Source organism: Nematolebias whitei, chromosome 3 (genome assembly GCF_014905685.2).
Source record: "Nematolebias whitei isolate Nwh7 chromosome 3, NemWhi1, whole genome shotgun sequence".
In the NCBI taxonomy this organism is placed as follows: domain Eukaryota; kingdom Metazoa; phylum Chordata; class Actinopteri; order Cyprinodontiformes; family Rivulidae; genus Nematolebias; species Nematolebias whitei.
This window is the reverse complement of record NC_056500.1, coordinates 58,888,846-58,915,831: the sequence shown is the minus strand read 5'-3', so window position 1 is coordinate 58,915,831 and position 26,986 is coordinate 58,888,846. Positions and strand designations below refer to the sequence as shown.

The 26,986-nt window shown below is 46.9% G+C and overlaps 1 protein-coding gene across 1 annotated transcript; it reads left to right on the top strand.

The window, feature by feature from the left end:
- The first annotated feature begins 13,912 nt into the window (after positions 1–13,912).
- cbr4 (carbonyl reductase 4) lies at positions 13,913–26,226 on the top strand. Its single transcript, XM_037698346.1, has 5 exons — positions 13,913–14,057; positions 22,423–22,543; positions 22,618–22,754; positions 25,118–25,252; positions 25,658–26,226. The coding sequence occupies exons 1-5, from the start codon at positions 13,913–13,915 to the stop codon at positions 25,834–25,836; spliced, it is 717 nt and encodes a 238-aa protein (XP_037554274.1). The 3' UTR covers positions 25,837–26,226.
- Positions 26,227–26,986: the final 760 nt, after the last annotated feature.

Genomic DNA, 26,986 nt, shown 5'->3' with positions numbered 1-26,986 from the left:
TGTTTTTTTTGTTTGTTTTTTTTACTGACCAGAGTAGCTGCTTTCCTGCCCCCGAGCCCCGACAGAGTTCTGCAGCACAGAGCAAAGAAACATTTCAACTGCAGATTAGTTTTCAGCGCTTATTCGTTTTGTCAGACATTTCCCGGAGGCTGCTGCTTGTCAAACTGACCTGACACAGTGACCCTTCAGTGGACTCAGTTTTTGGACTCGTTCTAATTTGACGGGTGGCAACAAACCCTGCTGACTAAAGTAGCATCACTCCACATGAAGAGGTGTGTGTCGGATCAATCTAAACTGGTTGATGGGAATCAATGACTGAGCCCTTTATTTAATTTTATTGCATGTTTTGTTAAACGTACTGACTTGAATTTCTGCAAGATTTCATTTTGATTCACGGGGTTATGGTCATTTTTGTTTCTGGTTAAATATTAAATTAGCGATTTTCGAATGACTACTTTGCTGCTTCAAATCCTTAAAGTGGTAATTCAGAGTTTTAACCTTATTAAATGGAGTTAAATGGAAAGAGTGTAAATAATTAGTCTACCTGTTTGACCAAGATCAGTTTGGACCATGAGAGTTCAGTCTGAATAAAAATGATGAGCTAACAGCTAGTGTGCAGAAAAAGGATTTCCACCATCGTAAAACATCTTTAGTCTGAAATATTCTATAGTCACTTCATGCGAACACCATCTGTTTTCCATTCCATGGTTGTTCAAAATGGCTGCACAGAAAGTGTCAAAGCTAGCTGCTGCTGCCACTATTTTAATTGTTAATTAGAAAACTGTATTACAACATTAATGGTTTATATAAAGGCGTGTAAAATTATGTCTATATTTTGAGATTAGTTTTAAAATAGCATCAGTTCATGTTGGTCTTAGTCCCTCAGACTAGCCATTAGCTCATCAATCTGGTTGGAATTAAACTCTTCCAATCTGAGGCTGTATATCTACAACAGGTAAGATACTAATTGTTCCAAACCTTACAGCAGAACTCCACTTCAAAGAAAAGATTTCACTTATCACTTTGTCTTCTGTTAGAAAAAAAAGTCAAACTTAAATCAGTCCTAAATGTTTGTCATTATGACCCGTCTCAGTTCAGTAACTCTGAAACATCATCTGAGGTCCAACTCCTGAGCACCAGGACCTCCTAGACGTTCAAGCACATGTTTGTTTTTGTTTATTGCCTTTGGTTGTTTGGGGACCACTGTGTGACTGACTGCTGGAATATGTTGTGATTTCTTAGTGATTTGGAGAGAGAGTGGAGAAAAGGTACGCATCACTGTTAAGGCCTTTTTTATTATTACTTTTATTTCTAATTTAATAGAATTAATCAAAGGTTGTGTTGACCAACCTCCAACTGTTTACTCAAACTCTTCCTTGTTTCACCTGAGGAGGACGTCAGCTCCACCCATCAGACTAGTTCTGACTGACCACAGCAAGGTTGGACCGTAGTTCATGCGCAGGCTGCACAGCTTTACAAAATAAAGTCCTTTTTGGAATATTTAGATTAATTTATGAAAAGAAATGGCAGCTGCAGTATGCCTGATCTAGATTAATTTTTTTTTTTTAATGCTGAGGTGACTTACTTGATTCCCTCGTATTTCTTGTCTGTAGTTAGTCTGTTTAATGTCTAAAAATACTGAAATCAAACTCTGGCACATGTTTATGTGGGAAATATTCTGAAACATTTGAGGAAATCTCATATTTTGTAAAGGAAAAAATAAAGCTATAACAATAAAAGCAAATGTTTTAGTTGTTTTTTCACAATGCAGGTTGTTTTCACTAATGAAGGTGCGTCATAGATACTGTTTGCAGAACAGAATATTTTAAATTTAAGATGCAGCAGCAGGATCGAGATTGTAGGTTGTGCTCTTTGGGTTGAGTGTGATGTTCTGCCTCTTTCCAGGACATCCTTGTAAAAGAGATTGATGATCTCAATGGATTTCTTCCTGATAAAGTAAGTAATTTAAAAAAAAGTAGAGGAGTTCAAGTGTCTCTAGGTTTCGTTCACGAGTGAGGGAATTGCACTGCTCAAGGTGGCTGCATGTTGGAGCAGCTCTGTTACTTTCATTCAGAGATTTTGCTTTTGGAAACTTTAATTCTTCTTTTTCTGGATGTAAATCACATTTTTTGGATGATTGTTTCCTCTGGTATCGGATGCTGTGCAGCTGGAAGGATTTTTACTGAAACGTTTAGTTCTATTTCGTATAGGCTTCGCCCTTTAAGGCCTTCGCTTTAGTGGGTTTATCCCGTTATGCGCAGCATAAGCACTGAAAAAATTTAGTCCACGCCCACCTGCTGTGTGGGCCCCACCCGGTCCGTATAAATTACGTTAAGAGCGGGAAATCGGCTCCCATTTTTTCTTCAGTGAGCTAAAATAGCACTGTCAGAAGAACAAAGAAGGAAAATTGTGTAGATGACCAACCTTTGTTAAGGATGCTTGGCCCGGCAGTCGACCTCCGGTCGTCCGGTGAGTTCTCCCTGAGGAGAAGATGACGAGCAGTCTTATTTCAAGGTAAGCGCCGAGGAATATTTCCCAGTGACAGGTCATTACACGCTGGACAACGCCATCTTGTATTTTTCCTCTTATCGCCGACCCTCGGAGCGAATCGGATGGTTCCTCCGGGACAGGCGTGCTCAGCTACAGCCCCGGCTGCTCATTCCCTCCTGGGGAGCGTAGTGTCGGTGGAGGGGGGCTGAGTGAATGCTCACCCCATCCCACCTCGTTTCGCATCGGCGATCACACCGCTCCCGGCCGACGGCGCCCTCAGGGGTTGCCCGGCGTAACCCAGGAGGAGGCTGACATGAAAGGACCCTTTTTAACGTCCTACGCCTTTCCCGCCAGTTCGAATGATCCGGCGGGAAGGTTGTTTACTGGGCTCCATTCCGGCTCACCGTCTTGATCCATATGGCCTCGTGCTCCCAACAGGACGTCCTACGGGCGAGGCCACAGACGGGTTCTTTCCTGGTAGATTGGGGGAGCCGGTCTCCACAGTCCGCACCCATCTCCAGAGCAGGGGTTCACTGAGCAGAAAGTCCCTCCGTGCCCTCTGGAGCCGAGCCTGATGGAGGCTTCATTGGAGTAAGATGTTCGAGATGGACCAGCGTCTCGTGCCTCCGGTTAGCATAACCGAGACGGTGACACCGCTCTCCAACTGAGCTCACCAGCATGTGTTCCACACGGCCGCAGCGAACAACACGTTACACTGTTGGCGTACACGTTCAGAGGCGGGAAGAGACGGTGGCCCTCTGTCCTTCGGCTCACTCCGCTCTCGTAGCGGCTGCTTGCTAACGACGCTGCCAGCCCCTGCAGTACGCTCAGTCTACAGGTCAGCTGACGTCATCCTCAACCGGTGCGCCTCTTTTGCTGTCTGCCGCCCCGCATCACAGCCGGGGAACGAGGTCCCAGAAGTTCTCCTGGCCCGTCACTCCACCTTCCTCTCAGGAGAGATGCAGGAGTCCGTTGGTGATCCTCTTTTCATCAGCTAGAGATCATTTCAAGATGCTCCACAGCTGCTCCACGGCTGTTCAACGCCTCCCCAGCTCTGCTACGCCAGCCCCTCCCGTCAGACGTCCCCGGCAGCTGGAAGTTCATTTTTTTTCCCGGACTTCGCCAACAGGGGGCCCTCCAGGACAACAAACAGAGCTCAACGGAAGGTAACTAGGTGTCCGGTCGTTGGAGGTGTGTTGATGACACTGCGAAATAACATCATTTTATGATGAAGTGTCTCTCTTAGCCAGGCTGTCAGCATGGTTTATCTGACAAGCGGCTCTATCACACACACTCATCACGAATGAGCCTTTTTTAAGGTTGTTTTCATTCACTGTCAGCTGTGCCGATGCGCGCCCCCGCGGCATGAAAGCGCGCACGCAGCTCTCAGCGCCCGCCGTTCACGTCAATGTTCACGTGAGACCACGGTACGAGCTCAGCAACGTATCTCGCTCCCGGCAGAAGCGACACACGTTTTGTCATTGCAGTGGTGTCAAACGCGCGCTCCTGCGGCGTTAACAGTTTCACAAGCCTCACAGCGGCTCTGCTCCTTTTTCCTCGAAGAAGGTTTTCTGAACTAATACTGTAGCGCATGGAATCATTCTGAAGTTCACGTGACTTGCAGCCAAGAATGAACTTTTTTTTCTGCAGACCGAGCCAGGGGTAGCCTTGCTTCACGATGCCGCGCGCTGCTTCCTGACCGCTCCAGTGCCAACGCGTGCTCCCGCGGCGTCAGCAGCCCCACAAGCCTTCACAGCGGCTCAGCTCATACATCCTCGAAGAAGGGGTTTTGTCTGAATTAATATTGCAGCTCGTGGAATCACTCAAAAGCTCACGTGACTCGCAGCAAACATGAACGTTTTCTGCAGACCAAGCCAGTGGTAACCCCGCTCCACCGATGGCGCGCGGTGCCTCCTTACCGCACCAGTGCCAATGCGCACCTCGCGGCAATCCTGGCTTAAAGCGTCGCATGAGGACGCACACACACGACCCTTCAGGGCGCGTCGGCTCATATGTGTACCCGCTTCCGAGCGTTACACCGAGCAGCGGCACACAACGTGAACACAACACATGAATTGTTTTCCCGCAGCAACACAACGTCTTGCATCCTCGGGGACGCGCGTGGGTTTTTTCTCCCTCACTCAGCGCACTCCAGTTCACATCAGCATGTATGTGAGTCTCACAGCATAAATGCGTGCCCGCTTTATAGCTTATAACGGGTGGCAATGAACGCGCGCCTCCAGACGGATGGGCGAACCGTTTTCATCTGGGATTCACGCTGCAGTTCAGCTCAAACCCCGGTGTGGAGGAACTCTGTGACGTTTTTTCTGTCATTTATGAACAGATCTCGTCCCCTCTAGTAGAAGCTCAGGAAATTCTTTTTTGAAATGTAATTTCTAGAATCTCAGATGGAGAGGAAACACAAGGTCTCTCTCATCACTTCCTGGTCCCAATGAACCGGAAAGATGAGATTTATTCTAGATTGTCAATTTTCTGAGCTGTGAGAAACAACACTCCATTATGCGCTTGAGCCACTTTAATTCTGTGTTATCTGGACAACAGCGGCTGCTGAGCAGCTTGTACAGACAGGGGGCAGCAGTGCAACTCACGTGAATCGGTTGAGTGATATCAGCTGTTTTCCGTCAGCAGATCTACGTCACACACATTTAATAAGCTGTGGAGCTGCTGTGGCTCCCCACACAGCAGCCTTTTAAATGTTTTGGAGTGTCGCACGGGATCTTTGAATGTGACTCAACACTGACCTTGAGCTGCAGAATCATCAGAGTTTTTGATTCTCAGACAGCAAGTGACTGTTGCATACATACTAGCAGGAAATGTATGCATTTTTTCAATCCATGTGCCACTTTGTGAGACAGATGCTGTGTGGGACACATCCAATCTGTTCTCCATTGGAGTGGGTACATCTCATGTATTCCACCCAGAACTAGGACTCAGACACGGTAGAATCCTGCCAGCGTCTGCGGACATGTAGCAACACAAGAGAACGCTCAATGTCAATTATAATTAGCGTGGAGCCATAGGACGATCCACCGCTGGGTGGACGTGCCTGCTCACAGCCTGTGTTTGTAATGCCTTTCACCTTCTTCTCTCCCTCTGGTATCATGGTTTTCTGAACCGAACTCAGGAGGAGGGATTGGCAGCACCCCTGCACCAAGTGCGTGAACGCATCATGGTTCCCAGGCCTACAACATTTTTTTATCAGGGCGCTCGTGGAACCTGCCGTGGAGGGGGGACGCTTCCCTCCAGGCAGGAGGAACGATCAGGAATTAATCAGAATAGGCCAGCACCTGTGGTTTGGCCGCTGTGCAGATCTTTGAGAGGATGGATCTCTCGCAAGATGTAGTACGTACGATTCAGGAGTCACGTGCTGCATCCACCACAGCGCTGTTCACATCAAGTGGTCAGTTTTCCAACGCTGCTATACAGAAAGGCGTAGAGGCCACTTCATGTCCACTGGACGACATGCTGTCTTTCTGCAGCAGCCGAAGGACAGAAATCTGGTGTCCAGCACAACTATTGTATGCTGCAACCGTGTTTTTCTTTTGTCTCAAAGTTGTCGTAGACAGAACAACCTTTAATCATCCTCTGACGGAGCATTTTGTCTCAGATTGATATAGCGGCTGTGGGCCTGTTGTGACACGGGAAACGTTCAGTGTCAATTATGCGCTTCTCTGAGCCCATGAGATGAACCACCGCTGGGGGGTGGATGCATTTGCCCACAGTCCATGGCCCAAAATGCTTCTGTACGCGTTTTTCTCCACCTCCTCTGATCTTACGGTTTTTGAACCGAGCTCAGGAGGAGGGATTGACAGCTCTCCTGGTGGCCCCGAACGCATGGGTGCACCATGGTTCCCAGCCCTGAAACGCCTGCTGTTGGGGTGCCCGTGAGAACTGCCATAGAGGGAGGACGCTCTCCTTCCAGGCATTAGGAGCGACCAGGAGTTACCCAGAAATAGGCCAGCACCTGTGGGTCTGGCCGTTGAACGAATCCACTTAGAGAGGATGGGTTGCCCACAGGATGTAATGCGCACAATTCAGGTTTCTCGTGGTGCATCTACCACAGCAATGTACACATCAAAGCGGACAGCTTTTCAGTGCTGATGTACAGAGAAGGATGTAGAGGCCTCCTCATTTTCTTTAAGTGGCATGCTGTTCTTTCTGCAGCAGCTGATGGACAGAAATTTGCATCCAGCACGTTTAAAACGTACGCTGCAGCCATCTCTTCCTGACATGAAGGTTTCTGAGACAGAACAGGTTTTATCATCCGCTGATGAAACGTTTCTAAAGGTGTACAGAGACGCAGGCTTGTCTCACACCCACTTGTTTCCAGTGGGATTTAATACTGGTCCTGCAGGTCATGATCAAAGCTTCATTTGAGTCTTTGGATCAGGTTCCACTTAAATTCTTGTCTCTTTAAACAACCCTGCTGCTGGCTTTAACATCCGCTAAGAGAGTGAGTGTTTTTATCTGCCCTCTCTGTCGCTCCGTCATGTCTCAGAAATTAGGCTGACGGCAGCTCAGCTGATTTTAGATCAACCCAGCTTTTATGCCTAATACATCACGAGCTCTTTTAATCAAGAGCGATATCGTTGGATATCACACAGATCAGAAGAAGTAACGTCTTTTATCTTCTCTGTCCGGTGCGGGCGTTGACGTGTTACATAGCGTGCACAGCTGCAATGCGTCAACATTTGTTTGTGCATTATAGAGATGCATCTGCAGGTCGCCCGTTATCCACCCAGCGCTTGTCACACTGGCTGTGCGAGACTATTTCTGAAGCCTACAGAGCATCAGAATTAGAGTCTCCTGTCAACCTCAGAGCACACTCTATCAGGGGTATCGCTTTTTCGATTGCTTTACATAATGGTATGTCAATGCAGGATATTTTGCACTGTGGCCGCGTGGTCAACACCCTGCTCATTACTCGCCTTTATTTAGGTGATGTGACGGCCTGTTCCATGACACATTCTGCCCTTAGTGTTTACAGAATGAATATTGTTGTTTCATGGAACTCCGTTTTACTCTCATCCGTCTGCATGCATTACAGTGTGAGATGTTATCAATCACAAGTTGTGACAGTTATTTGATTCTATTGTCATTAATCAGTTCACGACTATTGTTACCAATCAGTTCATCTGATTAATAATCAACTCTCTTGTTATTATTAATCTGTTCATACGGTTCAGCCGTAAACCAGTTGGTTCATGGCTCTTTTCAGCGTTTTTCCCTCCCCGTTGATGTTTCCGGGGCGTTCATGCATTCAGAATACATAGTTACACAACATGCATCTGTGCATGGCCACATAATTACGCAATGCATAATTATGCACATGGGAGCTGAGTGATTAGATTTTTTTTGGGGCAAGCTTCTGCTTCATACGGTGTTCGAATGGACCCAGTGAGGCGAGGACCACATCTGCTTCGCCCTTTACCCACTAAAGCGAAGGCCTTAAAGGGCGAAGTCTATACGAAATAGAACGTTGGTTACGTACTGTAACCCCAGATTCTATGAGTATAGGCGTAGCCCTTTAAGCGCCGGGCCTCACTGGCTCCTAAATGGCTGAAAAAAAAAGCTATTTTGGGAGCCGATTTCCCGCTCTTAACGTAATTTATACGGACCGGGTGAGGCCCACACAGCAGATGGGCGTGGACTAAATTTTTTCAGTGCTTATGCTGCGCATAACGGGATAAACCCACTAAAGCGAAGGCCTTAAAGGGCTACGCCTATACTCATAGAATCTGGGGTTACAGTACGTAACCAACGTTTTTGACATTTGTTATGATGCGTAACCATGGCAACAAGGTAGTTTTCAATGACCAACAGCAGCTGATGAATATCTCAAAAGCTCAAATAATCTCTCAACTACATCCCCAAATCTCAAATGAGTTGAAAAGGATGTTCTGTGGATGAATTCTCATCTACCTGCCAGCTGTGCTCGAGTGCCTGACCACTGAGATCCTGGAACTAGCAGGAAACATGGCTCATGACAGCGGAAGGACAGGATTGTCCCTCGACACCTACAGTTGGCTGTCTGCAGTGACGAGGAGCTCAGCGGGCTGCTGGGAGGGGTGGCCATTGCTCTGGGAGGAGTTCTGCCCGGCATTCGGGCGGTCCTAGAGCCTGGGGGAACCAAGAGGCCAGCCGAGACGGGGTGGATGGATCGGACGGCATCTGCAGCCAGTTTCTTAGGATCCACTGTGGAATGGACCTTTATAAGAGATTCTTCCTGTCTACAGCCATCAGCATCTATAACATCTCAATGAAATGAGGATCACGCGTTACAACAAATAATTTCGCCTTTGGGATTAATAAAGTATTTTTGAATTGAATTGAACCTGTGGCCTTGACATCACATGCCATGAAGTCTCTGGAGAGGATGGTCCTGAAGCACATCAGATCTGTGGTGGAACTCTTACATACTCTGTTCCTGTGTCAAATAAGCACAAGATCCTGAACTGTTTCAACAAACAGTTCTTTATTTGACACAGTTACTAATGGAAAATCAGCCACTTCCCCTAAAAATCAAACTTCTACAAACAATATCTCACCTACAGGTCAATCTTCAGTAAACCACACCTTTTCTCTTTTCCCCTTTCTCATTTAGTGAGGTTAATAAACTGTTAAAAGGTCTAAACTAAAAAATCTGCAGGACCAGATGAATTTCCACCTTATTTCTTAAGGCTGGCCGCTCATCTCATCGCAGTACCGGTGTCCCACATCTTTAATCTCTCCATAAGTCAAAACTCTATCCCAGACGCTTGGAAAACGGCCTTTGTTCTTCCTTTGCTGAACGAAGGTGACCCCACCTCACTGAACAACTATCGATCAATCTCTAAACTCTGCATTTTAGCCAAGGTTCTAGAAAAACTGAAAAACTCTCAAATCAAGAATTACCTGGACTCATTTAGCATTTTACCTCTCCATCAATCTGCTTTCAAGAAACAACACAGCACAACGACTGCTTCACTGAAGGTTCTTAATGACGTTGTTGAAGCACTGCATGCAAAGGATTATTGTGCTGCACTTTTCTTAAACCGGTCTAAAGTGTTTGACACGGTGGATCATAACATCTTGTGTCATAAGCTCTCAGAAATTGGTTTCTCAGATCATACTATTGGTTGGTTCTCTAACTATCTCTCAGATCGGAGGCAATGTGTTCAACACAATGGTATTTCCTCAAGTTATTTAACAGTCAGCAATGGTGTACCACAAGGCTCAGTCTTAGGACCCACCCTCTTTACAATCTACATACATAATGTAGTTCAGAGCATCCCGGATGCATCCTTACATTTCTATGCTGATGAGACAGTTATTTATTGCCAAGCTAAAACCGTTGCTAAGGCTTTCCAGTTTTTGCAATCCACATTTGACATCATCCAGTTTGATTTGTTCCTCCTCAAACTTGTCCTAAATGCCAATAAAACCAAAGGGACACTTTTGTCAAACAGGAAGTCGGTCCCATCAGTTCTTCCTCTGATTTTATCCTTAAGTCCCTATTGAGTTTGTCGATTCCTATAAATATTTGAGTATCTTGGTCGACTCGCATCTCTCTTTTAAGCTTCACGTGGAAAACCTAGTAAAGAAACTGAAAGTTAAACTGGGTCTCTGTCAGAAACACATCCTGTCTAACTATGAATGCTAGGAAACATCTCGTAACTGCGACTTTCATTCCTTCCATTGATTACAGTGACATTATTTACATGAACGTTCCTACAAGAACCCTGCAGATGTTGGATGCTGTCTATCACGGTGCACTAAGATTCATAACTGGCTGTGATTATCGTACTCAACACTGTACCCTGTATTCACTGGTTAACTGGACATGATTAACTTTACGCAGACTCTCTCACTGGTACATTTTCATTGTTAAATCACTTCTTGGTCTGTTGCCTTCATACATCTCCTCCTACATGTCTCTGTGTGAGTGCAGCTACAGCGTGCACTCTCAGGACATTATTACCTGCAGTGTTCCCTCAGTGCGGACTGAACGTGGCCAAAGGGCTTTCTCTTACTCCACTCCCGTTTCCTGGAATATCTTGCAAAAAGATCTGAAGCTCTCGACCTTGACCTTTAAGTGGCTTTAAACATCTGTTAAGTTCCTGGCAAAAACCAATGCAGACATTTACTGTTTTTAGTTTTCCCACACTGCCTTATAATCTGTTTGTTTTCACTACTTTTTCCTTTTGACTGCCCTTTTGGTAACCATTTTATTTTAATTTGTAAAATAACAATTTTTATTATTTTGTATGCCTGTTGTCCTCACTCTTTATTAAATAAATCAGGACTCTCTTGTAAATGAGTCCCTGAGGCTCAATGGGATTAACCTGTCTAAATAAAAGGTTGAACCTGGACCCTCTACAGTTTGCATACCAGCCACACATTGGAGTTGACAACACTATTATCTACCTGCACAGAGCCTACACACCTGGACAGGGCATGCAGCACTGTAAGAGTCATGTTCTTTGACTTTTCCAGTGCTTTTAACAGCATCAGACCTGCTCTGCAGTAAACTCCTGGACATGCAGGTGAATGACTCGCTGGTCACCTGGATCAGAGACTACATCACAGGTCGGCCACATTATGTGAGGCTGCAGCAGAACACCATACTGAGCAGTACAGGGGCTCCTCGGGACGATCTTGCCATTTCTGTTCACCCTCTACACCTCGGACTTCAGGTACAACTCACAATCCTGCCATCTACAGAAGTTCTTGGATGACTCTGCTGTTGTGGGCTGCATTACTGGTGACCAGGAAGCTGAATACAGAGGTGTGGTGGACAGCTTTGTGGAGTGGTGTGGACATAACTACCTACAAGTCAACGTTGGAAAAACTAAAGAGCTGCAGGTGGACTGCAGGTGGACTGCAAGTGTCACATTCTGCCGTTAGGAGTGTTGAACCCAATTGCAGGAGGATGACTGGAGGCTCGTGGAAAATCAAAATATTTATTATACAACAACAAAGCAAAGGCTGACTGGGCAGCTTACTTACTGATAACAGGACACAGGACGGAAGGCAGAAACACACACCATAAGGATAATCTGGAGACAAAGACAAGACACAAGGGAACTGAATATATACACAACACTGACTGGGACAATGACAGACACCTGCGGTGATTAACATTAGACACAGGTGAGACAAGGAGGGAGGGCTGACTGGAAACATGAGGAAACAAACCAAGACAGGACATAACCCAAAAACCCTACAACAGAAAGAAGACCAGCCTCCACAACCCCATCATCATCAAGGGTACTAAGGTGGACACTGGACTGATACAAGTACCTGGGTGTCCACCTAAACAATAAACTGGACTGGACAGCTAACACCAACGTCCTCTACAAGAAAGGGCAGAGTCACCTTTTTCTTCTGAGGAGACTCAGGTCCTTAAACATCTGCAGGACCATGCTGCAGATGTTTTACCACTTGGTGGTCTCCAGCATCTTCTTCTACGCTGTGGTGTGCTGGGGCAGCAGGGTGAAGAAAGCTGATGCCAACAGACTCTATAAACTCATGAAGAGAGCTGGCTCAGTTCTGGGAGTGGACCTACAGTCTCTGACAGAGGTCTCTGAGCAGAGGATGCTGAGGAAACTGCTCCAGATCCTGAACAACACGTCAACCCCCCACCCCCCGCATGACACTCTTACTGCAGCACCGTCAGTCCTAGACTGAGACCACCGAGGTGCTCCACAGAACACCACAAGAAGTCCTTCCTCCATGTGGCTATCAAGCTTTTCAGCTCCTCCCCCTTTCTGCACAAAGGACAATAAAATTAATCCTGCAGTACAATAAACACTTTATTGTTTTCACATTAAAACATTAAAACTTCACACATGTACTGCACCTGACCTATTTAGAACCTAATTTTTGGTATTTTTATATTCTCTGTTATTTTAAATATCTTGTGTATGTTCCTTTATACTGAAATGCACAAGAATTTCCTGCGGGATCAATAAAGTTCTATCTTATCTTAAGATTTAACATGGTAATAGCTAAGAGTTAACACATTTTCTGAATGTGACAAGATTACACGATTTGACAAAAACATTTCTCACTATAAGATGACCTTAGTTTAAAACTCTGACATGAAATATGTGGGTGATATGCATTCCTCCAAGGAATGCTAGGCTTTTAGTTTAAATGCTTTCATATACCAATTCAATACCCTTGAGCTTTGATAGATGTTAGTTAAATGTGTTGCAGGAATGTTGCTGCCTGACAACTGTAAGTTGCAGGGTTGTGTTTCTAAATGTGACGTACAGAATGTAGTTAAATATTCAAAGCAATGAGTGCACAAAGTGATCAGCAGCTGAGCCGCAGGGGGTCAGATGTTCATGATATACATTGTGTTTACAGTGTTTGTGCAGATCATGGAAAACATGTGGCAGCAGAAAATTCTTCCAGGAAACCAAAAGCTTTCTTTGAATAGAAGGGAAATGTTGGTGCTTGAGTAGCTGTAGTGGCGAGGATTATTAGATGAGTATGGTGCGACGGGGGGGGGGGGCTCCGAATATAAATGACTGATTTCTTACTACCGTCCAATTTTGAATTAATATTGTGTAAAAGAGTTCATGTTTAAAGCACATTGTGCTATTTTAGTGTTTGTATACCTCTGCTGCTTGGTGGTCATGATTCACCCGGCTGTGGGCTGGAGCTCTGCTCTGGCAAAGGTTGTGAATGTTATTTAACCTCAGTAAATCAATGTGGCAGGGGCTCTGAGCCTGATGAGTGCCCCAGGTGCAAACACAGCCCTGACCCCAGTTCTTATCATCACTCATTTTTATGTGCAGTACTGACCATAATGCTTTTTCTGGTGTTATTGTTTCATGGGGGACACAGAGGAACAGTGATACATAAACCAAAAGTGGACTTATTTACTTGTGCATTTATTTACAGTTTGTGTAAATGTTTTAATAATTGCTGTGGACATATTCCTGTAACATTTGACCTCCAAATTAAAGTAATAATTAGAAAAAATACATTTTAAAATAAATTGCACTATGATAACTGGATAGTACAGCATATCAAAAGAACGAGAGAAAATGCATTCGGAAAATGTACTGCGGTTTGCTGCAGAAACCAGAGCGGCTCAGCGGCGCCATCTAGCGGACACATTGAACCATCGCAACAACAGAAAACATGGCGGCGCCCTCTACTGGACATTTCTGAGCATCGCAACAACACTAAGAAAACATGGCGGCGTCCTTGTTGTTAGACTGCTCTGCGGGTCAGTAAACTTATTTCAACTTGAACATTTGTCAAACGAAGCGTGATAAGAGAAAAGAAGGTAAGCTCCGGCTTTATGACACAAGGTTATAATTTTTTTGACAGTAACAGTGAGTGACAATAACCCTAAGTAACCATGTGAAGTTACAGCTGTCTTCTTGCTCCGTCCTGCAAGGTGATGTCCAGGCTGGCGGTGGTGTGTGGGGGCTCCAGGGGGGTTGGGAGGGCAGTGTCCCGCCTGCTGGCACAGAGAGGCTGCAGGTTGGTGGTGGTCTCCAGGAGGGACGATGCTGCCCGGGCTGCTGTGGCTGAGCTGCATGGAGGTAAAGTCTTGAAATCCTGTTAAAAAAGGCAGCCAACATTTAAAACTTGGTTCAAAGAAGGGCCAACTTCAAACAATATATTAACTAAAGTCAGAAACCTGACATATTTTCTTAGTTGCAAGTTCCTCAACAAAATTTGATCGTTTGTCTCCACATTAAAAAATGGCAAACATGAGAAGTCTGCACTAAAGAAAGTATGCAAATCGTAAGGCAAAATAAAATAAAATAAATAAAAAAATCTTGCATTTAAAACATCATCTTGGGGGCCAGATAAAGTGTTTACATGGGCCGCATTTGGCCCTTAGGCCTCAAGTTCGATACATGTACACGGGTACACGTTTTTGTGAAGAAACAGGTTTTCTAAAATCAGCTTTACTCAAAACTAAAGGAAATGTGAGTTAACTCTTGAAGTTGACCATGTTTGCTTGTTAGCAAATTATCTCATAAACCACTGGGCAGATTGAAAGTCTTTGGAAGGTTTTTTTTTTATGATATTGGATGCACCCAATTTGGAGAAAACTAATTCAACCACGGGCAGCACGGTGGCGCAACTGGTAGAGCGTTGGTTACGTACTGTAACCCCAGATTCTATGAGTATAGGCGTAGCCCTTTAAGGCTGTCGCTTAGTGGGTTTATCCCGATATGCAAAGCATCGCACTGAAAAATTTAGTCCACGCCCACCTGCTGTGTGGGCCCCACCCGGTCCATATAAATTACGTTAAGAGCGGGAAATAGGCTCCCAAAATAGCTTTTTCTTCAGCCACTTAGGAGCCAGTGAGGCCCGACGCTTAAAGGGCTACTCCTATACCCATAGAATCTGGGGTTACAGTACGTAACCAACGTTCTATTTCGTATAGGCTTCGCCCTTTAAGGCTGTCGCTTAGTGGGTTAAGGGCGAAGCGGATGTTGTCCTCGCCTCACTGGGTCCATTCGAACACCGTATGAAGCAGAAGCTTGCCCAAAAAACGTCTTGTCACTCAGCTCCCCATGTGCGTAATTACGCATTGCGTAATTATGTGTGCCATGCACAGACGCATGTTCTGTAACTATGCGTTCTGAATGCATGAACGCCCCGGAAAACTTCAACGGGGAGGGAAAAAAGCTGAAAAGAGCCATGAACCAACCGGTTTACGGCTGAACCGTATGAACAGATTAATAATAACAGGAGAGCTGATTATTATTATTTTTTTTTCATTAGATGGCCTCCCTTCTCCCCTTACAGCCATCCTCTCCACACCATTATTATGAAATATTTATTCTAGTGATTATCTAGTGTAGGTTTTTTTTTTTTTTTTAATAGGATAGAAAGAAAGAAAAGACAAAGTAAGACTCCAAAATATAAGAAATATACACAAAGGGAGCACACGGCAAAACACCCGGCCACTGTCTGTTCACCTGCAAAGAACATGACAAAACACAGCAGCAAAATACATATGTATAAAGAACTTAAAATATTCATGGTTTTGCAGTAAGTTTCCATAAATATATATACCCATACCTACGCCTATATACATACATACATACACACACATGAATATACATTCATATACATATCTATATATCTACATATAAAGCCTACATAAGCATCTATTTGTGTGTGGTTGTGAGCATGCACAAGTGTATAAGGCTTCTCTAATAGAACATTTAAATAGTAACTGTGAAGCAGCAGAGACCCAACCCCCAAGACCAGAGGCAGACGAAAAAGGGGGGACCAGAGCCCAAGACCCCAGGAGGGACCCCGACCGCGGAGCCCCCAGGGCCACCCACACAGGACGAACCTCTCACCCACCCCCCAGATCGGACCACAGGGGAGAACCGGAAGATCCCCACCAGCAACCACATACAGTGACCCCCTGGGGCCAACAGCGACAAACTCATAGGCCCCCGCCGGAACCCGCCGCACCAATGCAGGTCCAGGCCCGGGCACCGAGGACTCACACCACCCAGGCCAAGGCCTGACAGGGCCAGAGGACCCGAGCCCCACCAGGCAGACACCAGGCCGAGCCAACACACGCCCAAGCGCCCAGCCCCCGACACCAAGGGCCCCAAGCGCGCCGGCAGGCAAGGGCACACCCCACCAGGGGGCCGCGCGATAGGGGCGCAATGCCAAGCACCCCCAGTTGTATCAAAGAGGGGACAGTCCGAGTCTCGGCCTAGCAAATACCCATTCATACACAGACACAGGAGAGCTGATTATTAATCAAATGAACTGATTGGTAACAATAGTCATGAACTGATTAGTGACAATAGAACCAAAATAACAATCACAACTTGTGACTGATAACATCTCACACTGTAATGCATGCAGACAGATGTGAGTAAAACAGAGTTCCATGAAACAACAATATTCATTCTGTAAACACTAAGGACAGAATGTGTCATGGAACGGGCCGTCACATCACGTAGATAAAAGCGAATGAATGAGCAGGGTGTTGACCACGTGGCCGCAGTGCAAAATGTCCTGCATTGACATACCATTATGCAACGCAGTCGAAGATGTCATACCCCTGATCAAGTGATCTGAGGTTGACAGGAGGCTCTAAATCTGATGCTCTGTAGGCTTCAGAAATGGCCTCACACAGCCAGTGTGACAAGTGCTGGGTGGATAACGGGCGACCAGCAGATGCATCTCTATAATGTACAAACAAATGTTGACGCATTGCAGCTGTGCACGCTATGTAACACGTCAACGCCTGCACCGGACAGAGGAGATGAAAAGACGCTACTTCTTCACTTCTTCTGATCTGTGTGTGTGTGTGTATGTGTGTGTGTGTGTGTGTGGGGGGGGGGGGACAAGATCGCTCTTGATTTAAAAGAACTCGTGATGTTTTAAGCATAAAAGCTGGGTTTGGTCTTAAATCAGCTGAGCTGCCGTCAGCCTGAATTCTGAGACATGACGGAGCGACAGAGAGGGCAGATAAATCACTCACTCTCTTAGCGGATGTTAAAGCCAGCAGCAGGGCTGTTTAAAGAGACAAGAATTTAAGTGGAACCTGAACCAAAGACTCAAATGGAGCTTTGATCAGGACCTGCAGAACCAGTATTAAATCCCACTGTGGAACAAGTGGGTGTGAAACAGGCCTGCGTCTCTGTACACCTTTTAGAAAACACTTCATCAGCAGATGATTAAAAACCTTTTCTGTCTCAGAAACCTTTCGTTGCAGGAAGAGATGGCTGCAGCGTACGTTTTAATCGTGCTGGACGTCAAATTTCTGTCCATCAGCTGCTGCAGAAAGGACAGCATGCCACCTAATGGACACGAGGTGGCCTTAACACCCTTCTCTGTACACCAGCGTTGAAAAGCTGTCCGCTTTGATCTGTACAGCGCTGTGGTAGATGCAGCACGTGAAAACAGAATTGTGCGCACTACATCCTGTGGGAGACCCATCCTCTCTAAGCGGATCCGTTCAGCGGCCAGACCCACAGGTGCTGGCCTATTTCTGGGTAACTCCTGATCGCTCCTCCTGCCTGGAGGAGAGTGTCCTCCCTCCACGGCAGTTTCCACGGGCACCCCGACAGCAGGCGTTGCAGGACTGGGAACCATGGTGCACTCACGCGTTCGGGGCCACCCGGAGAACTGTCAATCCCTCCTCCTGAACTCTGTTCAAGAACCGTAAAATCAGAGGAGGTGGAGGGAAACGCGTACAGAAGCATTTTGGGCCATGGGCTGTGGGCAAACGCATCCACCCCAAGCGGTGGTTCGTCTCGTGTGCTCAGAGAAAACCATAATTGACATTGAGCGTTTTCTCGTGTCACAAACAGGCCCACAGCTGCTATTTCAATCTGAGTCAAAATGCTCCGTCAGAGGATGATTAAAGGTTGTTCTGTCTCTGACAACTTTGAGACAAGAAGAAAACATGGCTGCAGCCATACGATAATCGTGCTGGACACCGGATTTCTGTCCATCGACTGCTGAAGAAAATGACAGCATGTTGTCCAGTGCACATGAAGTGGCCTCTACGCCTTTCTCTGTACCGCAGTGCTGAAAAACTGACCACTTGATGTGAACAGTGCTGTGGTGGTTGTAGCACGTGAATCCTGAATCGTACGCACTACATCTTGAGAGAGATTCATCCTCTCAAAAAGATCTGCACAGCGGCCAGACCACAGGTGCTGGCCTATACTGATTAACTCCTGATCGTTCCTCCCGCCTGGAGGAGAACGTCCTCCCTCCACGGCAGGTTCCACGAGCGCCCTGATAACAAAAAGTGTCGTAGGCCTGGGAACCATGATGCGTTCACGTACTTGGGGCAGAGGAGCTGCCAGTCCCTCCTCCTGAGCTTGGTTCAGAAATTCGTGATATCAGAGGGAGAGAGGAAGGTGAAAAAGCATTACGACTACAGGCTGTGAGCAGGCACGTCCACCCCAGCGGTGGATCGTCCCGTGGCTCCACGATAATTATAGTTGACATTGAGCGTTCTGTCGTGTTACTACACGTCCACAGGTACTGGCAGGATTTCTGCCGTGTCTGAGCCATAGCTCTGGGTGGAAAGTCCCAGGTCCCCGTGCCGCAAAAGACCGTCTTTGGACATCACATCCGCCCCTTGTTCGGAATACATGAGATATACCCTACTCCAATGGAGAGCAGATTGGGTGTGCCCCACACAGCATCTTTCTCACAATGTGGCACATGGGTTGAGCGCATACATCTCCTGCCAGTATGTATGCAACAGTCACTTGCTGTCTGTGTGAATCAAAAACCCTGATGATTCTGCAGCTCAAGGTCAGTGTTGAGTCACATTCAAAGAACCTGTGCGACACTCCAAAAACATTTAAATGAGCTGCTGTGTGGAGAACCACAGCGCCCCCACAGCTTGTTAAATGTGTGTGCCTCTGTGAAGTCTGACATGTGTGACGTAGGTCTGCTGACAGAAAACAGCTGATACACTCAACCGGTTCACGTGAGTTGCACTGCTGCCACCTGTCTGTACAAACTGCTCAGCAGCAGCAGGTGTCCAGATAAACAGAATTCTCCTCCCTGCTCTGTGCGGCGGCTGCAGAGCGACTCGGGCACATTAATGGAGTGTTGTTTCTCACAGTTCAAAATTGACAAATCTAGAATAAATCTCATCTTTCCAGTTCGTTGGGACCAGGAAGTGATGAGAGAGGGACCTTGCGTTTTCGTCTCCTTCTGAGACTCTAGAAATTACATTTAAAACAGAATTTCCTGAACTTCTGCGAGAGGGGACGAGATCTGTTCAGAAATGACAGAAAACGTCACAGAGTTCCTCCGCACCGGGGTTTGAGCTGTACTGCAGCGTGAATCCCCGGATGAAAACGGTTCGCCCATCCGTCTCGAGCGTGCGCTCATTGCCACTCGTTTATAAGTTATAAAGCGGGCACGCATTTATGCTGTGAAACTCACATGCATGCTGATGTGAGCTGGTGCGCGCTGAATGAGAAAGAAAACACGCACGCCCCCGAGCAAGCGAATCGTTGTGTGGTTGCCGATGCTGCGGGATGCAGCTCATGTGCTGTGCTCACGTTGTGTGCAGCTGATCCGTGTAAATGTTCGGGGAGCGGGTGCACGTATGAGCCGACGTGCCCTGAAGAGTCGTGTGTGTGCGCCCTCATTCATGCGATGCCTTAAGCCAGGATTGCCGCAGGAGCGCGCGTTGACACTGGTGCGGTCAGGAAGCAGCACGCGGCATCGGTGGGGCGAGGTTATTACTGGGCTCGGTCTGCAGAAACACGTTCATTCTTGGCTGCGAATCACGTGAACTTTTGAGTGATTCCACGAGCTGCAGTATTAATTCAGAAAACCTTCGAGGATGAAGGAGCGGAGCCGCTGTGAGGCTTGTGAAACTGCTGACGCCGCGGGAGCGCGCGTTTGACACTACTGCGATGAAAAATGCATGTCGCTCCTGCCGAGAGTGAGATACGTTGCTGGGCTCGTACCACGGTCTCACGTTAACGTTGACGTGAACGGCGGGCGCTGAGAGCTGCGTGTGCGCTTTCATGCCGTGGAAGCGCGTGTTGGCACCGCTGGCAGTGAATGAAAACAACCTTAAAAGGCTCATTGGTGATGAGTGTGTGTGATGGGGCCGCTTGTCAGATAATCCATGCTGACAGCCTGGCTAAAAGACACTTCATCATAAAATGATGTTTGTTTCACATCGTGTCATCAACACACCTCCAGCAAACCGACACCTGGTTATCCTCCCTTGAGCTCTGTTTGTTGTCCTGGAGGGCCCCCTGTTGGCAAAGTCCGGGAAAAAATGAACTTCCGGATGCCGGGGACGTCTGACGGGAGGGGCTGGCGTAGCAGAGCTGGGGAGGTGTTGTACAGCCGTGGAGCATCTTGAAATGATCTCTTGCTGATGAAAAGAGGACCTCCAACAAGCTCCTGCAGCTCTCCTGAGAGGAAGGTGGAGTGACGAGCCAGGAGAGCCTCTGGGACCTCGTTTTCCAGCTGCGATGCGGGGCGGCAGACAGTAAAAGAGGCGCACCGGTTGGGGATGACGTCAGCTGCCCTGTAGACGGAGCGTACTGCAGGGGCCGACAGCGTCGTTAGCAAGCAGCCACTACGAGAGCGGAGCGAGCCGAAGGTCAGAGGGGTCCACCGTCTCTTCCCGCCTTTGAACGTGTACGCCAACAGCGTAACGTGTTGTTCGCTGCGGCCGTGTGGAACACATGCTGGTGAGCTCAGTTGGAGAGCGGTGTCACCGTCTCGGTTACGCTAACCGGAGGCACGGGATGCTGGTCCACCTCAACATCTTGCTCCAATGAAGCCTCCGTCAGGCTTGGCTCCAGGGGGCACAGAGGGACTTTCTGCTCAGTAAACCCCTACTCTGGAGATGGGTGCGGACTGTGGAGCCCCCCAATCTACCAGGAAAAAAAACGTTTGTGGCCTCACCCGTAGGACGTCCTGTTGGGAAAACGAGGCCAGATGGATCAAGACGGTGAGCCGGAATGGAACCTAGTAAAAACAACCTTCCCGCCGGATCATCCGAACTGGCGGGAAAAGGCGTGGGACGTAAAAAAGGTCCCTTCATGTCAGCCGCCTCCTGGGTTACGCCGGGCAACCCCAGAGGGCGCCGTCGGCCGGGAGCGGTGTGATCACCGATGCGAAACGAGGTGGGATGGGGTGAGCATTCACTCAGCCCCCCTCCACCGACACTACGCTCTCCAGGAGGGAATGAGCAGCGGGGGGCTGCAGCTGAGCGCCGCCTGTCCCAGAGGAACCATCCGATTCGCTCCGAGGGTCGGCGATAAGAGGAAAATTACAAGATGGCGTTGTCCAGCGTGTAGCGACCTGTCACTGAGAAATATTCCTCGGCGCTTACCTTGAAACAAGACTGCTCGTCAGCTTCTCCTCGGGGAGGAGAACTCACCGGACGACCGGAGGTCAACTGCCGGGCCAAGCATTCTTAACAAAGGTTGGTCATCTACACAACTTTCCTTCTTCGTTCTTCTGACAGTGCTATTAGCTTGCTGAAGAAAAAATGGGAGCTGATTTCCCGCTCTTAACGTAATTTATACGGACCGGGTGGGGCCCACACAGCAGGTGGGCGTGGACTAAATTTTTCAGTGCGATGTTTTGCATATCGGGATAAACCCACTAAGCGAAGGCCTTAAAGGGCGAAGCCTATATGAAATAGAAATGCTGCCTCTCAGCAAGCAGGTCCCTGGTTCAAACCCCGGTCCAGGGGCCTTTCTGGGTGGAGTTTGCATGTTCTGTCCGTGCATGCGTAGGTTTTCTCCGGGTGCTCCGGTTTCCTCCCACAGACCAAAAACAAGCATGTTAGGCTGATTGGTAACTCTAAATTGTCCCTAGGTGTGAGTGAGGGAGTGAATGGTTGTTTGTCTCGTTTGTCTCTATGTGTCCCTGTGATGGACTTGCGACCCGTCCAGGGTGTACCCCGCCCCTTGCACAGTGATTGCTGGACATGGGCACCGGCGACCCCCGTGACCCAAAATGGAATAAACGGGTAAAGATAATGGATGGATGGATGGATAATTCAATCACCCCAGCTAATGAACATTAGTCAACAGTCAAGTGTACAGATATTGAGCTAAAATTTGATATTGTAGCAGAAAAGAGTCAACCACAAAACATAATCTGATCATGACATTGTGCATAACCTGATTTTTAAGGTTTGACAAAAACAGCTACAACGTCTCCATGTCATGCCATAGATGAGAGTTTGAGATGTCCTGAAAGGTGGCTGAGATATTTTAGGCTTGAAGAATGCTTGTATTTGTTTAAGCATTTCTAAGTTTATCTTTGTACTGTGTAATAATAGAATGGTAATAAATTATTTTCAGCCCAATATGAATTTAAGTCATTAGAAACTGGAAGTAATTAGAAGCTAGGATCAGACTTGTGTGTTTAAGTGTATGTAATGTGTGTGTTGGTGTGTAGCTGACCACAAAGCTTTCAGCTGTGACATCTCTAAAGGGGAGGAGGTGCAGAAAACCTTTGAGATGATCCAGAGAATGTGTGGAAACATCTCCTACCTCGTGAATGCAGCCGGCATCAACAGGTGAGCAGCCAAATGTGTTGTCTCTTGTTGTTGTGTTGCTGCAAGTTTTATGCTGTTTATAATTGTGTCACCAGGGATGCTCTGTTAGTGAGGACCAAGCCTGAAGACATGATTTCCCTGCTGCACACCAATCTGCTGGGCTCCATGCTGACCTGCAGGGCAGCTTTGCGCAGCATGCTGCACATGCAGGGAGCTGCAGTGGTCAATATAGGTACCGTACTTTTCGGCCTATAAGTCGCCTTTTTTGTTGTTGCATAATTTACATGGCCTGCGACTTGGCTGAAGTGACATATTTATGGATTTTTTCACATATTTATAAACCATTTATTTTTTGGCTGAGATATGACAGTTTGCATTAATTCGAACTGAAAAAAAATGAGCAGTACCACTTTCAGCCACTTGATGGCAGCAGAGTAGTAATAGTTTTATGGCTTGCTGTTGTATCTTGTAATAGGTAAACTTGGCTATAATGACACATGCCAAAAAGTTCAAGACAAAAACAACTGGACTTTTCTTATTATACATCACTTTGTTTTTTTTTTTCTTAAACTTTTTTGAATTTACCATGTCCTGGATGACTGAGAATCTTCACCAGCTATTAATGAGACAATCGGCTTGCCCTAGTCTCCCCACCTGCATTCTGCTCACTGCTTGGAACCGTCAAAACAGCTGCACCACCGCAGCGAAATGCAGCTAATTTGACCATTTAACCATTTAAAGTGCATTTATTAAGCAAATGTTAGAATGACACACCTTTGCTATAATTTCGAGCAAAAAAAACAATTGTTTAGGTTCTTTTCTTGTTAATTTTTGGAGAAACGAGCTACCTTCCTCCTCCCTTTTCTCTTCCTCTGCGCATTCACTGAGCACCAAGGCAGCAAAACTATTTTTGAAATACAGCTGATTTGACAATTAAAGTACATTTATTAAGCAAATGGTAGACTGAGACACATCTTTGCTATAATTTCGAGCAAACAAATAATTTGTTAGGTGGTTATCTTGTTTTTTTTTTGTTTTGTTTTTTTTTCAGTAAAAAAGTAAATTTTATTTAAAGACGTTTAAAATAGATTAACACTTTTTGGAGACATTAGAAACATTCACTCTGCTGCAGCTTGATCCTGGTCCAACCAGCCTCTAGATTAACCTTTTGAGCGTAGGGACTGGTGCCACCATCTACCAAGGAGCAGCTGAAGGGATCTGAAGCTGCTGCTTCTGGACAGTCACTTGGTTCTAGTAAGAAGGTCATTTCAGACGTCTGATAGCAAAGCCACCAAAGGTTGCAGGGATCTCGTAAACTGTAGCCAAAGAAAAACCCTGCTCCCACAGTGCTGCTCCTGGGGACAGCCAGATGTTTGCTGGTTTTGTAGGTCTGCAACCAGCTTTTGGGTCTGGATCCTCCTTGAGGACCCACAGAGGGTTTCCAAGCCTGGGTGTGAGGAGAGAACCTCCTGGCCTTCTGTCCTTCAGATCTACGTTTTGAGAACACCCTTTTAGCAGGACCGCGGGCATACGTCTGCATCAGTACAGGGCGTCCACGTTGTCCAGGAGCAACTGGGCCAAACAGACGAGAAGAGGAGCCCACCTCGCTGAAACGGACTGCAGCAGCCCTGGAAGGTTGACGTGGTGCAGGTCTGAAGGAGAACGTTGGTCTGGAAGCCAAAATGAGATTCTTGCTAGGACGCTGCATCCCCCACAGAGCAGGCCAGTTTCTTCCATTGATAGAGGGGTTCTTCTGGTTCAGACTCACTGAAGGTCCACCAGCAGAAGGGTGGAACGACTGCCTTGCTGCTTTTGGAGCATCAGCCCTGGGTGACAACAACCTTTGCATGTTCGCTTTGGCTGCAGAGCTGCTCTTCAGTCTAAATGAACTCTGGGATACAGCTTGTGTAGAGCTCCTAGTAGAGAGTCCTGGACCAGAACCACTGGGAACTGCAGGACCAGTGTTGGAGCTCCTGCTTTGGACAGAGCTTTGAGAAATGAAGCCTTGTCTGACTCGATCCTGGGGATAGCTGCCAGATTTGATCAGGCTGCTGTCTGGTGGTGGGAAGCCAACATGTGGGTTGCTGCTCTGGAAGCTCTGAGCTCCTTTAGTCCAGAGACAACATACATGTTCTGCTTGCACCAAGACCACCACCAAGATCCCCAAACCAAGTCCACAAGTCATTTCTGGATCTCTGCTCAAAGACAAGCCTGCAGGCCCTGGCTCTCTGGTTATCTTGTTAAATGTTAAAGAAATACAGCGGCTGCCCCAGCTGCGTGTGCCCGCTTTTCAACACCGGGGCAGTGAAACTATTTTTTAAAATTCAGCTGATTTGACCATAGTTGTGCATTTATTAAGCAAACGTTAGATTGATACACCCGTTTAATAATAATTTCAAGCAAACAAATAATTGTTTTGAGGTGTTTGTCTTGTTCAATGTGCACAGTGACTCGTCACGTGCACGCGTATACTTCCGCGTGTTGGGTTTTGAAATACAGCTGATTTGACCCTCAAAGCACAGAACAGAGATTAGTAATAAACTGATGTTTCCAGCACATCAGAAGTCTTTTGAATGGATTTGTGTTTGTTTGCAGGTTCTGTGGTGGGCCTGAAAGGAAATGCAGGTCAGTGTGTGTACAGCGCCTCGAAAGCTGCGTTAGAGGGCTTCACTCGCTCTCTGGCTAAAGAAGTCGCTTCACGCAACGTTCGAGTCAACCTGGTAGCTCCAGGTAGCACCTTCATGACTGAAAGTGTTTCACCTTGGTCTCTGTTCTCTGAGCAGCTGCCATTATTGCCCGCTGCCACAAGGCAAGAGACGGGGCAATAATGTGCACGCATGTGTCTTTCTGTTAGCAAATTGTCTCATAAAGCAAAGGACGGGTTGGAGTCGACCCATTCAAGATGGCCATCACAGGCAACTTATTTTAGAAAACACAACAATGTTTATAATTAGTCAGCTTAACAGATGTTGATATATTATTTGTTGTGAGAATAACTGAGAGTCATTCCCAACACATACTCTGAGTGCTAACAAATGACGTGGTCTGTATGTGGTCATCATGACATAATATTAGTTTAAACCTCTAGCATGAAAGGCAGATATGCATTTCTTCTTGCTTTGGTCTGTCTTTTAGGTTTCATCCACACAGACATGACGGCAGGGCTGAGGGAGGAGGACAGAGCTCGCGCCGTCCCTCTGGCGAGGTTCGGCACGCCGGAGGAGGTGGCCCAGGCTGTTCTCTTCCTGCTGGAGGCCTCCTACGTTACAGGACAGGTGCTGGTGGTGGACGGAGGGCTGCAGCTGGTCATGTAGGGGGGTGTTCCCTCAGGAGCTGTTTCACATCTGATCCAATCAGCATCATTCTGGCAGAGGAGAACTACGCTTTAACAGAACGACAGATGTTAAAGACATCAGAAGAACAAGAAGGCTTCCTGCTGAGTCACCCTGTGCAGCCACAGAGGGTGTGTTCAGGCATGTGTGACAGTCCGTCATGACTAACGCTGCTGACTCCAAAGTGTCTGGCTCAGTCCAGACCCCCATGGCCTCACGCTCCTAAACTTGATCCCAAGATTTAACTGTTGGTCTTTTTCCATGACCGTCGAGGGTTTCTCCACTTCCCTCAGGAGATCCCCTCAGAGCCAACACACACACACACGCACTCACACACACACGCACGCACACACACACACACACACACACACACACACACACACACACACACACACACACACCCACACACACACACACACACACACACACACACACACACACACACACACACCTCTGCTGGGGCCAGGCATGCAGGGCTACAGCTGGAGGGAATTAGAGGTGCTGCTGGAGGTGTTTCTAGTTCTGGGAATGTTTTTGTGTCCAATTCCAGTTTTTAGGACCTGACATGGTCAAAGGTGACTGTCACGTGTAATGATGAGTTCTGAAGAGCTTCTCTTCTTCTCTAAAACGTTCTGTACATACATAAATAAAAAAATACATTTTCTCTCCTGATGTCCACCCTGCGTCAATTCATGTATCAAAGCATCATCATAATGTTGTGGTTCTAAAATATTTCAACTTTGAGCTCAGTGGAAAAAAAAAAAAAAAGAAGCAGATTCCACCATCTCAACATTTCTTAAACAGAAATGAAGCCAAGATAAAATAAGTGGTGTGAAACACCAAGCCCAGCAGCTTGTAGGACCTTGTTAAGCAACAATGACTCCAAGCGGTCTTCTGTATGACTTCATGTCTACATGGTTGTGGAAGAATTTTAGCCCACTCCTCTTTACAACATTGCTTCAGTTCATTGAGGTTTGCAGACATTAGTATTTGCACAGCTCTCTCAAGGTCCCACCAACACATTAGTCATGAACTTTAACCTCTAACCTGCTAACTGAGGCCTGTGCAGTCTGATATGGAGTTCTTGGATTTTATTTTTCTGAGCATTGCAGATCCCCAACTTGTGGGGATC

Bases quoted from the DNA above. Each gene is read 5' to 3' on its own strand.
- cbr4 (XM_037698346.1), top strand. From the start codon at position 13,913: ATGTCCAGGCTGGCGGTGGTGTGTGGGGGCTCCAGGGGGGTTGGGAGG. The intron at 14,058-22,422 runs GTAAAGTCTTGA...GTTGGTGTGTAG, and splicing joins TGTGGCTGAGCTGCATGGAG to CTGACCACAAAGCTTTCAGC. The intron at 25,253-25,657 runs GTAGCACCTTCA...TCTGTCTTTTAG, and splicing joins AGTCAACCTGGTAGCTCCAG to GTTTCATCCACACAGACATG.